General features: G+C 45.1%; 1 protein-coding gene and 1 non-coding gene across 2 annotated transcripts in view; one reads left to right on the forward strand and one right to left on the reverse strand.

Moving 5' to 3' along the window:
• TGM5 (transglutaminase 5) overlaps positions 1-12,989 on the reverse strand; it is a 45,764-nt gene that overhangs the window by 20,113 nt on the left and 12,662 nt on the right. Inside the window, exons 4-6 of the mRNA XM_060174492.1 lie at positions 11,128-11,246; positions 8,739-8,867; positions 6,974-7,151 (exon numbers count right to left, since the gene is read on the reverse strand). Coding sequence (XP_060030475.1) covers positions 6,974-7,151; positions 8,739-8,867; positions 11,128-11,246 — 426 coding nt within the window. The remainder of the gene's footprint in view (positions 1-6,973; positions 7,152-8,738; positions 8,868-11,127; positions 11,247-12,989) is intronic.
• Positions 11,539-11,721, forward strand: LOC132533547 (U2 spliceosomal RNA). Its single transcript, XR_009545420.1, has one exon. It is a non-coding gene; the product is annotated as a U2 spliceosomal RNA (small nuclear RNA).

Below are 12,989 nucleotides of genomic sequence, written 5' to 3' on the forward strand. Positions count from 1 at the left end.
AGGATTACAGGTCTCTCAGTGAGGTCTGCCCCATTCCACACTCAGAGCATTAACTATGGGCTCTTCACCTGACCACTCACCAGCGAAGATGCAGAAAAAGAACCAACGGAACTTCTAAAGATGAAAAAAGCAATACAGAAACCAAAAATGATGCTGGAAAAAAAATTGTTGTGCATCTAACAATACACACTTTGAGAGAACACATTAAATATAATGCTACATACAATATATTAGGAAAATGTTTCTTGATTGTAGGGAAAAATGACTAGGAGCGCGTTAAGAGATAAGGGGGTGGGATAATAAGTAAATAAATTAAAACTAGAAAAAAGAAAGACCTTGGAGCCGGGTGGTGGCACACCTGGTTGAGTGCATACGTTACAATGTGCAAGGACCCAGGTTCAAGCCCCCAGTCCCTACCTGCAGGGGGAAAGCTTTGCAAGTGGTGAAGTAGTATTGTAGGCATCTCTCTGTCTCTCTCCTTCTCTACCCCAACTCCCTTCTTGATTTCTGGCTGTTTCTATCCAATAAATAAATAAAGATAATAAAAATAAAAAAAAAGAAAGACCTCAACTAGACCATGGATCTATCTATGATGATTGTTGCCATGGAATTTGGAACATTGTTAGTTTAGCCCCAAATACTCCAAGGAACACAGGAAAGAAATAAATTTAAAAAACAAGAGAAAGGAAGAAAAAAAAGTGTAGAGAGGATGGAGAAGTAAAGTTTGGAGGATGACTAGAAATACTTTTTTGCATAAGGCATAAGACCCAACAAGACCTTTAGAGGGTAAGAGGCAAGTACTTTTTTTTTTGCACTAGAATCTAGTTCATGGGCTATTAGCCTAACCTTTTGTCTGATGAAGAGGCAGCAAGAGAGGTAGAGACAAAGAGAAAGGGAAAGACACCACAGTACCGAGCTTCCTCCAGTGCTGTGGAATTCCTTTATAGTATCAGGGCCTCAAACATGGCAAAGCATGCTTACTACCTGGCGAGCTATGACTGAGATTAGAACGACATCAGACTACATATAATGGTTAACACTAACCATGTGCCAGATACTTTTTAAAAGTGTTTGCCATATGTTAGCCCACAACCCTATTAGGGAACATTCCTTCAACCCATCAAAGTCTCATGCCTGAGCCATCGCATTACACAAAGGAGAGTTTGGATTGGAATCTAAAGAAAGGCTGAAGCAAAACAACATACCAGGCTTGGTGAAGGTTCCTTCTTTGAGCACCAAGGACTCATACAATCAATGAGAACAAAAGTTGTACAGATAATGAGATACTTTAGCGAGGCCATTAAGCAGCTGAACTGAAATGTGAGGAATCCTATAAGACATCTTGCCTGGGGGCATTCAAACTAGGTTTAAGCAAGGACTCCTGCAGACAAATCAGAAGTGGGAATCCAGTATATCGAATACTTATACATGGGGAAGATGGGTTGATAGCACAGTAGTTATAGAAAGAGACTTTCATGTCTGAGGCACCAAATGTCCCAGGTTCAATCACCAGCTCCAGAAAAGATGAAGTTTATCAATGCTCTGGGAAAAGAAAAGGAAGGAAGAAAGAAAATAAGTAAGGAAGGAAGGGAGGAAGAAAGAAAGAAAGAAAGGAAGAAAGAAAGAAAGAAAGAAAGAAAGAAAAAGAAAGAAATGGAGACAGGAAGGAAGGAAGAAAGAATGAAAGAAAGAAAGAAAGAAAGAAAGAAAGAAAGAAAGAAAGAAAGAAAGGAAGGAAGAAAAAGAAATGGAGGAAGTAAGGAAGGAAACTTTTTGGGTCAGGGAAATAACTCACTTGGACAGTGTGCTATTTTGCCATATGCACAACCCAGGTTTGAACCCAGCCCCTACTACACTGAATCCTTTTTAAAAAATTTTTCTGTATTATTTTTATTTATTTATTGGCTAGAGACAACCAGAAATTGAGAGGGAAGTGGTGATAGGGAGAGAGACAGAGACACCTGCAGCACTGCTTCACCACTCGTCAAGTTTTCCCTCTTGCAGGTGGGGACCATGGGCTCAAACCTGGGTCCTTATGCATTATAACATGTGCGCTTAACCAGATGCACCATTACCTGGCCCCCTACATTGAATCTTTGGTGCTGTTGTCTCTTTTACTCTCTTTCTCTCTCCCTCTCTGTCTCTTCTGTCTCTACTAAAAGCAAAACTAAAATAAACACCAACAAAAGACTTATAAGTGGGAGACTTATGAGTGAAGGAAAGGGACAGACCAAGCATTCAGCTCCATCATTATCCACACCACTGCCCATCACTTTTCTCCCCAATGTGGCTCAGGCCCAGACCCCCACTTTTCTAGAAGTGGAGACCATACTCCATAGACCTGCCTACTGCTGCCCGATCCCCATCCCATGCAGTTGCAGGTAGGAATAGACATAGCACAGTCCCAGGATTCAGGCTCATAGCCAAACAACAAATCAAGGAAACTGATTAAATCTTTAAAAACAACAACAACAATAACAATTAAACAACTTTTTTATAGTCAGGGAGGTGGTTCAGCAGTATAACATAAGAAGTTGCAAGCATGAGGTTCTGAGTTCAATTCCTATCACTGCATATGGTGGAGTGATGTTCTGGTGTTCTCTCTCTCTTTCACTCTATAATAAGTAAATAAGTATTTTTAAAAAGGAGATGAAATTTACATACCATAAAATTCACTTCTCTCAGTGATATGAGAGGTGGTGCAGTAGATCTAATGGTGAACTCTGAAGTGTGAGGTCTTGAGTTTGATCCCCAGCCCTGTGTGCAGTAGAGTGATGCTCTGGTTTTTTATCTATTTATTATTATTATTTTTATTATTTTTATTTATTATTGGAGAGAGACAGAAAGATATTAAGAGGGGAAAAGGGAGATAGAGAGGGAGAGAGACAGAGAGACACCTGCAACTTTCCTTCACCACTCATGAAGCTTTCTCCCTACAGGTTTGAACCTGGGTCACTGTGCCCTGTAAAGTGTGCACTTAACCAGGTATGCCACCACCTGGCCCTTCTCTCTCTCTCTCTCCTCTCTTCCATCCTAATTCTTACTAGTAAATAAATATATCTTTTAAAAGAAACAAAATATTTAAAAAATAAGCATAATTTTAAAATTAAATTAAATTAAATTTAAAAAAAAGAAAAGAGAGCACTTTTCAGTGGACTGCACTATCTACTCCAGATGGCCTCATCATATCATAAAGAAACTCCACACCCTGTAAGTCATCACTGCTCCTCCCCTAGTCCTAGGCCACCAGTAATTGAGTCTGTGTCTGTGAATTCTCCTTGTCTGGCATTTCACATCTATGATGTCAGACAGGAGGCGACCTTTAAATGCCTGGCTTTGGGGAGAAGTTTCAGGCAGCCGGACATGGCTATCCCTTTGCTCCCTTGTTACCATGCAAGGTTCCAGGCTACTTTTCTGGCACAACCAAGGCTGAGGGGCTTAACTTTGTCACAGAAGTGGACAACTGGCACAGAAAGAACAAAAAAGGGACATGTTCGAAATCCCCAAATGGCTCACTGAACATTCCAAACAATTACAGCCATATCTTTGATGCGCACAGTCTCCTCCTAGCAATTTTTCTTTGGGAAGTCAAAGTCACTATGTTGACATTTTAAAAGGCAGCCTAGGAGTCAGGAAGGTGGCTTGATGAGAAAGTGCATGCCTTATGCTCTGAGTTCAGTTACCAGCTCCCCACAAAATCACATAAACACATGAAAGACAAAAACAAACAGAGGACCAGCAAATCAGCTCATTTGCTTTGCCAGGCATATGACCAGGTTCAAGCCGGATAACCACTTTATTGAAGAAAGTTTTGGTGTTGTGGTCTCTTTCACTCTCTCTGTCTCTGTCTATCAATTTACCCACAGGGGCCAAGCAGTGGCACACCTGGTTAAGTACTCACATTACAGTGCACAAGGAGCCAGTTCAAGCCCTTGGTGCCCACCTGCAGGGGGAAAGCTTCATGAGTGGTGAAGCAGTGCTGTAGGTATATCTCTGTCTCTATGCCTTTCTATCCCCCCCTCCCCTCTCAATTCCTCTGTCTCTATTCAATAATAAATTAATTAATTAAAAATATTAAAGAAAAATTTACCTGCAAAAGTCAGCCCAGAGTGGTGAAGTACCTCCCACCCACCCCAGAAAAAAACACACTACCACACCACCAAAATAGAGCATAATAAGTGATAAAACAATGCTCTCTCCCTCTCTCTCTCTTTCCGTCTCTCTCTCTACACACACACACATACACACAAATAAAAATAAAATGCACTGAGGAGCAGAACTTCAGAGAGGAGAATGTATTTCTGCGTCAGACAAGAGTGATTTGCTGTCTTTAAACCTCAGTTTCCTCATCTGTAAAATAACAGTAAATAAGAGCTACTTTGCAATGATTGTAAGAATTGTAAAGGGACAGCTAGAGAAATGGTAACTGCTTGAAATGGTCCTGTGGCAGCCTAACCTGATGAGCAGATCCTGCCCAAAGAGCCAGCCAGTCCTGAGACTTGGGCTGTCACTCTATTTGCTCATAGGGCAGAATGGAGCTGATTATAGAGCCTACTGCCCAAGCTCATTCAGGAGCTCAAGCTAACACTTCTGAACATTCCAGGGAGCCAGGCACTATTCTAAGCACTCCCCAGGCCTGCACTTTCTTGATCCCTTTGCTCACTCTCAGAGACATACCATTTTATGTCTGAAGAGACTGAGGCGCAAGTGACTTGCCAAGTGTTACTCAGTCAGGTAGTGGTAGCACTGGCATTTGAACCTCAGTACTGTACCTCCAGTGTCCACGTGCTTCATCTTTGCTCTAGGAGATGAATGTTTGTCACACAGTGCCAGGCAACCAGGAAATCCCCAGTAAACATCAACCATTGTGATAGTTCACTAACAACAACAACAACAACAAACCATGCTTCCCAGATAGATTGAGTCAAGGAGTTGGGTTACATCCTTCCCTTTCAGTGGAGAGTGGAGGCTGGTGTTACACTCCTGTGTACCCAAGGGTGGCTGAAGCACAGTGCCTAATGGAGGACAAGAACCCACTAAGTGCTGGGTGAACAGAGGAGGTTTTCAAGCCTGTGTGTTGATTCATAAACAGCGTGGTGGTCCTTTGGGGGCCAGGGTGGTTCTTACTGAGCTGCAGCTGAACTGGGTCGTATTTGACCCACTTTGCCCAGCCCTTTGCTTCCTAGGTCACTAAAGGCCGTGATTCTCACAAACATTTTAATTGCTCTAATTGCATAATTTCTATTCACTGGCTCCACCTCTGTCATCGCTCATTTCCAGACTGTCCTGCCCCAGTCCCTGACCCTCTCCCTCCACATACACCTCACCCAGTAGGCTCTAGGATTTTCCAAACACAGGAAGCTTCCTTCTCTATCATGCAAAAGAGCAGTCCACATTCTGTCATACTTGTCCCTGATCCTGGGATGGAAGGCCCAGAAGTCCCGGCTCTTTCAAGTTTCCATAACCCTGGGTTACAAAACTATTGAATCTACGGTCCCTTGTTCCTGAGCAATCAAAGCACACAACTAGTGCCCTTGGACAGAGACTTGACCTTACTGCTCCACTGCCATGGAGAAGCTTGGAGACAGGTCCAGCACACATGCATATAAGACTCCACCCAGCTTTCCTTCTGAAGAATTACTGCACAAAAGACCAGAGCTCTCTGTGAAGATCAGGTTGTAGGCCAAACTGGTCTCCCTGGCTTGGACCAGAGTCCTGTGAGCAAAAGCCGTACTTGGCCCCTTTCCCAACCCAACTAGAAAATAAATATGGCCCAGGTCACTTAACACACATGCGTGCCACAAGGTTGAGAGCTGTCTGGGACCTGGGGGTCAGGCTGGGGGTGGGGCAAGGAGCAAGCATTTGGTCCTGGGTGAAGCAGAAGGCCTCTTCCTGTCGCCCTCAGTATGGGTTTCATTTCAAGACCTCATTCTCCCTATATCCCCATCCTGTTTGCTCCTCTGTCACATGCAAATCAACATCCCATGTGAATGTTTTTAGCTTTTTTTTGAGTAACATGGCATCAGCTCTGTTTGAAAAGCTGACCTCCTACTTACCCTTAGCTCCTTGATCTGGGTCATGTGTCAGATGTTTTGAACTTCTATATCTCTAAACTCAAGGTCATTTTATTTTGACTGCCATCTTGCTCTAGCCCCATTGCCCTTCTCAGACATATGCCTCTGTCTCTCTGTCTCTGTAATACACACACACACACACACACACACACACACACACACACACACACACACTAAGTTCACTTCTTGAGTTCAGAAAAGGTACTAACCAGTTTTTAAAAAAATATATTTATTTATCAACAAGGGCAACAAAAGGAAAAATAAAAATATTTATTTATTTATTTTCCCTTTTGTTGCCCTTGTTTTTCATTGTTGTTGTAGTTATTATTGTTGTTGTTAATGTCGTCGTTGTTAGATAGGACAGAGAGAAATGGAGAGAGGATGGGAAGACAGAGAGGAGGAGAGAAAGATAGACACCTGTAGACCTGCTTCACCACCTGTGAAGAGACTCCCCTGCAGGTGGGGAGCCGGGGGCTCAAACTGGGATCCTGAATGCTGGTCCTTGCACTTTGCGCCACCTGTGCTTAACCCGTTGCACTACCACCTTACTCCCTTACTAGCCAGTTTTTAAGCTTTCTAATTAATTTACCTCTCATTTCATTCTTATTTTAGACTTAAGCAATTTCTAGTCATTCTCTTCAGAATATTCCTTTGGATTATCACGCTCAGTAGAAGGACAGGCCACTGTGACCTATTGCCATCTCAGAACTATCCGCTGAAATAAGCGCAGAGTTATAAAGTCTCAGGTCAGCCATGAGATACTTTGACTGGAAACCCTTCCTTCTGAATGAATGTCCCTTGGTGTGAATGGTGTGAGACCTGGGCAAGAAGGGTTCCTAAGGCTACCACCTGAGCCATGAAAGACTGTTCTCTCTCCCTGGGACCCTTTCACCCCCTACCTGTGCACATGACAGCCGCAAAAACCCAGCACTGCCCGTATCTCACTGGCTGGCATCCTGAGGCGTGCCACTGCTTCAGGATGGCCACACTGCCTGTCCACTCTGCAGGGTTGGTGCCATCTGAGTAGTTCTCACTCCAGTTGCCATTGAGCACCCCGTTATCATCATTGCTGTTGATCTGGAGAGCAGACAGAGATGGAAGCATTAAAAGCATCCTTTTCCATGAAATCTTTTCTTTTATTACATGTGGATGGAAGTGGAGGAGCTCATGATAAACACAACAGGACAGAAGGAGAAAGACAGATGCTGGATGACCTGACTCATCTGTGGGTTTCAGGAGACAGAGAAAACACGTATAAACAGAGAGAAAAATTTGTAAGCCCCTTGGCCTGTATCTACAAAAATGTGGGCCGCTAAGAGGGGAAAGGTCCTTAGGGAGAGGAGGTCCAATGCCCTGCACTAGAGGGAAAGGGCAACTTGGTGGTGGGCATGGTAAGATAGCACAATTTGGAGGACATATGAAGTTGTACCTTTGAGACAACAACTGTTTTATCAAACAAAATAAAACTTAATTAAAAGAAAGCAAGGGAAAAAGGAGGAGAAAGAGGAAAGGAAGAAGGAGGAGGAAGAAGAAAGCGAAGAAAGAAGAAAGACAAAAAAAGGAGAAGAGTGTCTATTTCCTCAACAAGCTGTGACATCCAGCTGGTCTCAAAAAGCCTGTGAGCCTGAGACACAGAGACTTTTTTTTTTGCCTCCAGGGTCATTGCTGGGGCTCAGTGCCTGCACCATGAATCCACTGCTCCTGGAGGCCATGTTTTTCCCCCTTTTGTTGCCCTTGTTGTTGTAGCCTTGTTGTGGTTAATGTCATTTGTTGTTGGATAGGACAGAGAGAAATGGAGAGAGGAGGGGAAGACAGAGAGGGGAAGAGAAAGACAGACACCTGCAGACCTGCTTCACCACTTGTGAAGCGACTCTCCTGCAGGTGGGAAGCTGGGGGCTGGAACCAGGATCCTTCCACCGGTCCTTGTGCTTTGCGCCATGTGCGCTTAATCCACTGTGCTACCGCCTGACCCCTACACCAAGACTTTGATCTCCTCTTACCTGGGACCTTCCAGACTAGCTGGAAAATGGATGGAGTGGGAAGTTGGCTATTCTGACTTGTGCTCTGTGGGTGGCTTATTGTTCTGTTTCTACCCACTCCTTGCACTCCCTCCCAACCCCCCCCCCCACCCCCATAAAGCTAGAACTTGGCCCTGCGAGCTTCTAAACATGAGTTTGTGTAGCCTAACAGAGTATTCCTAAAAGTCTTACTGGAAATACTCCAGGTCCATGGTAAAAATGAAATGAGAGTCCAATTAATTAGAAGCCTTATTAACTGACTAAAGTCCTTCCTGCACACATAAAACTAGCTTGGAGTAGAGGAGCAGACAAGAGAAAGATGGACAGAGGTGTGGGCTAGGGGGCAGAGCAAAGGGGATCTGGACTCTTGATCTATGCTCAGCCATTCCCAGAGCAGGAAATTTGGAGATGAATAGAGATGAGGGCTCACATACAGCTATCAGAGCTCAGATGGGAAAAACTGTTACTCATATTCTGGTATCACACTCACACAAAATCTCTCTTGCAGAAGGTCCCTGTCTCTCTCCTTTTCATTCTTTCTCTGCAGAGAGCAACTACAAATGGGAAGGGTCCCTCCCCCCCAACACACACAGTTTCCTCCCTGATGGACACACCCTGGCTGGACAGGACTGGACCCCCACCTCACCATGGCGCACACCACTCTGCTGATGTAGACGGGGCTTCCCCGCAGGGCACAGTCAATGGCTGGGTCGACCTGGAAGTTCAGGCTCTTGTCTAGCAGCTCCAGGCAGATGTCTACGATGTTCTCTTCAAACTGCAGGGAAGGAGCAGAGTGATGAGGCATCATGAGTGCAAAGACCTCCATGGTCTACCCCATAGGGAATCTGCGTCCCCAAACTCATTTGGAAAATGACTGTGTCCAGTAGCACAGCTGTGAACTGCCCCCTAGGTAGCTGCAGGGTCTCAGAACTCTGGGGTTAGTATGTCCAGCTTTGAGGTTTGTATGTTTATCAATGCTAATCCTTCTGCTCTGTTAATATTTTATGTGGTTTGAGGGAGTGAACTTAGGTCCTTGCATATGTGTGATTTTATCACTGAGTTTCTTCTGCAGTAGAACTCTTTCATTCTTTTTGAAAGAGAGAGAGGTAGAGAAGCCAGGCAAGTGACACATCTGGTTAAGTGCATATTATAGTGCAAAAGGACCCAGGTCCAAGCTCCTGGTTTCCACCTATAGGGTGAAAGCTTCACAAGTGGTGAAGCAGGGCTGCAGGTGCCTCTCTGTATCTTTCCTTCTCTCTATCTCCCCCTCCCTTTCAAATTCATGCTGTCTCTATCCAATAACAAATAAATAAATAAGTGAATAAATAAATAAATGGATTGGGAGTCAGGTGGTAGCACAGTGGGTTAAGCACACGTGGTGCGAAGCACAAGGACCGGAGTAAGGATTCCGGTTCGAGCCCCCGGCTCCCCACCTGCAGGGGAGTCACTTCACAGGCGGTGAAGCAGGTCTGCAGGTGTCTGTCTTTCTCTCCCCATCTGTCTTCCCCTCCTCTCTCCATTTCTCTCTATCCTGTCCAACAATGATGACATCAATAACAACAATAATAACTACAACAACAATGAAAAATAACAAGGGCAACAAAAGGGAAATAAATAAAAATAAATAAAAGGATTTAAAAAACCCAGGTTCAACCACTCTGTGTTGTCTTAAAAAAGAGAGAGGCAGAGACAGAGCTAGACAGAAGAAGAGCTATCTTAGCACTGCTGTACCATTCATGGAGCTCCCTCTGTGTTGCCCACGGTGCTTCCATGAAGTGCCAGGGTTTGAGCCCAGGGCTTTAGCAGGGCATGGGTTTTTGGGCAAGTTATCTTCTAACCTCTTTTTTTCTCTTATATTAAGGTAACCATTGCTACTGCTGAGAGCTTCTTCAAATAAGCCTGAATGTTTGGAAAGTCTGCTTCTCTTCTCCTAGGCCCCACACTCCTGGAGCTCTTGGGATGCTCTGAAATGAGGAGCATGTTGCCTTAATTTCCACTCTCACCTGCTGGTCTGACAGGTGCTGCGGAGTTGATGGTGCCCCTGACTCAGTGGCACCTGAGAATGACCACCCTTGTTCCTCAGGCTTGGCGTGATAGCCGCTGCCCTCAAGGCTTCCTCTGAGCTGGGCCTGGTGTATGTAACTCCACAGCCCTGGCCCCATCTTTCTACTTATCAGATTCACTGAAGAGTCACAGCCTGTCTCACTCCAGCTCTCCTCACCACTCTACACCACAGACTCTGTGTGACTTTATTGGATGAGAGGACATGAATGTGTTTGCTCCCCTGTTAACACCAGATCATGAACATATTAGGAGGCTTCTCTGAGCCATCATCCCCAGGGGATGGCTTGATCAGTTTGGTTTTTCCATTTTCAAATTATGCAAAGGTCTCTGCAACCTACAGACTCAAAGATCTAACCATCTCACCAAGACACACAAGGCCCTTTCAGACTCGGCTCCCTACCACCTCTCCAGCCCCTTCCTCACACCACACTCCCTGATAACCCCAACAGTAGCCAAACTGTTTCTCACCTTTGTATCTTTGTTCATGCTTCCTTCTGCCTGGGATGCCTTCCCATCTCCCCCTAACAATAGTGCAGGTATCTCCTGTTTTGGGAAGTTCTCTGTGACCAGCTAAGAGCTCTTCCTAGGGACTCTCCGAACACCTTGTGCCTGCCTCTTACTCATTTTACAAACCCCATTGTACAAAAAAGTGACCTTCTTGGGTGTCTGAGTCCCCATTACACTGTGGTACAGTGTTTTATTCATTCTCCTAGAGTGACTTTTATCCATTCATAGCTCTCTAGAGAGCACTAAGCACCCTGCCATCACTGAGATAGCTTTCCACTGATGTTCACGGAGTAGGAGAGGGAGAAGGAAGGGTCTAGGGTTCAATATTCAGGAAGAGTTCACTGCTATTTCTCACAGAAAACTCCTGTCCAGGGCTTCTTTGGGGCACAGCTCCCCTCCCTGCCACTACTCCCTCTTCCCATGAACCTAGGACATGGATGGACTGGGAGTAGGGAGAGACTCACCTGCCCGTAGTTCCAGGGGCATGGGAGAATCCAGTTCTTGTTGCCTTGGTAGATGAAGCCATAATCATTCACCACATACTCGTGCCTCTGGGGCTCACTGTCCAAATAGACAGTATCCCCTAGGAATTAACAGGGGAGACACGAAGTCGGAAAGTCAGCCAGTCCCTCCCTGGCCATTCCTGGCCCCGGAAGATTCAGTCCCATGGAAACAGTTCTGGAAAGGCGCTAGCTACACCAAGAGGTGCACAAAATGGGGTTCTTGAAGAGAATCTTCCATCACACCCACATACTGGCAGCGGGCTTAGCATGAGAATGAGGCAGAAGAGTAAAAATTTACCTTTGCTGGAATCCTTGGTTTACAAAGCACATTTCTTTCTTTCCAAAAAAGTGTTATTAATAGTTTGTTATATAATCACTTCTCGGCCTTTTGGCTAAGATCAAGTATAGTATCTGTTCTTTTTTTTTTCTAAATATTTTTTAAATTATCTTTATTTTTATTTATTTATTGGATAGAGACAGCCAGAAATCAAGAGGGAAGGGGGAGATAGAGAGGGAGAGAGACAGAGAGACACCTGCAGCTCTGCCTCACCACTTATGAAGCTTTCCCCCTGCAGGTAGGGACCAGGGCCTCGAACCTGGGACCTCATACACTGTAACATGTGTGCTCAGACCAGGTGCACCACCACCTGGCCCCCCTAAATATTTTTTTAATATTTATTTATTTATTCCCTTTTGTTGCTCTTATTGTTTTATTGTTGTTGTTGATGATGTCCTCGTTGTTGGATAGGACAGAGAGAAATGGAGAGAGGAGGGGAAGACAGAGAGAGAAAGATGGACACCTGCAGACCTGCTTCACCGCCTGTGAAGCGACTCCCCTGCAGGTGGGGAGCCGGGGGCGCGAACCGGTAGTATCTGTTCTTATCAGTTTAATAGTTTGTCATAAGATTGTACGATTACAACGTATAGTTCCACACTACACCCAGCACGCAAAGGACATTTCTAAGCTAGCCCCATTGTAAGGTTGAGGAGACAGGCGCAGGGCACTACACCATGTGCCCGGATCACAGTAAGTGCGGGGTGCAAGCTGAACGCCGAGCCCAGGTGACTCTACGCTCTTGTTCTTGCTGTTATACTCAACTACTTAATCCTGGCTGGCAAAGTGCCGACACGGGGCATGGCATAGAGACTCTCACGCCTGAGGTTTTGAAGTCCCAGGTTCAATCTCCCACACCACCAAAAGCCAGAGTTGAGCAGTGCTCTGGTTACAAAAAAAAAAAAAAAAAAAAAAAGCAGTAGCACAGTGGGTTAAGCGCAGGTGGTGCAAAGTGCAAAGACCTGCGTAAGGATCCTGGTTCGAGCCCCCGGCTCCCCACCTGCAGGGGAGTCACTTCACAAGCGGTGAAGCAGGTCTGCACATGTCTATCTTTCTCTCCCCCTCTCTGTCTTCTCATCTTCTCTCCATTTCTCTCTGTCCTAATAATGACGACATCAATAACAACAACAATAATAACTACAACAATAAAACAACAAGAGCAACAACGACAGGGAACAAATAAATAAATATTTTTAAAAGTGTGTATGGTGTGTGTGTGGGGGGCGGGGGTTGGGCAGTGGCACACCGGGTTAAACACACGAAGTGCAAGGATATGCGCAAGGATATAGGTTTGAGCCCCCGGCTCCCCATCTGTACAGCGGTCACTTCACAAGTGGTGGAGCAGGTCTGCAAGTGTCTATCTTTCTCTCCCCCTCTATATATTCCTCTCCCCCTCTCAATTTCTCTCTGTTCTATCCAATAAAATAGAAGAAAAAAAAAAAGGACTCCAGGAGCAGTGGATTCATAGTGCTGGCACCTAGCCCCAGTG

Source organism: Erinaceus europaeus, chromosome 16, assembly GCF_950295315.1.
Source record: "Erinaceus europaeus chromosome 16, mEriEur2.1, whole genome shotgun sequence".
Classification (NCBI taxonomy): domain Eukaryota; kingdom Metazoa; phylum Chordata; class Mammalia; order Eulipotyphla; family Erinaceidae; genus Erinaceus; species Erinaceus europaeus.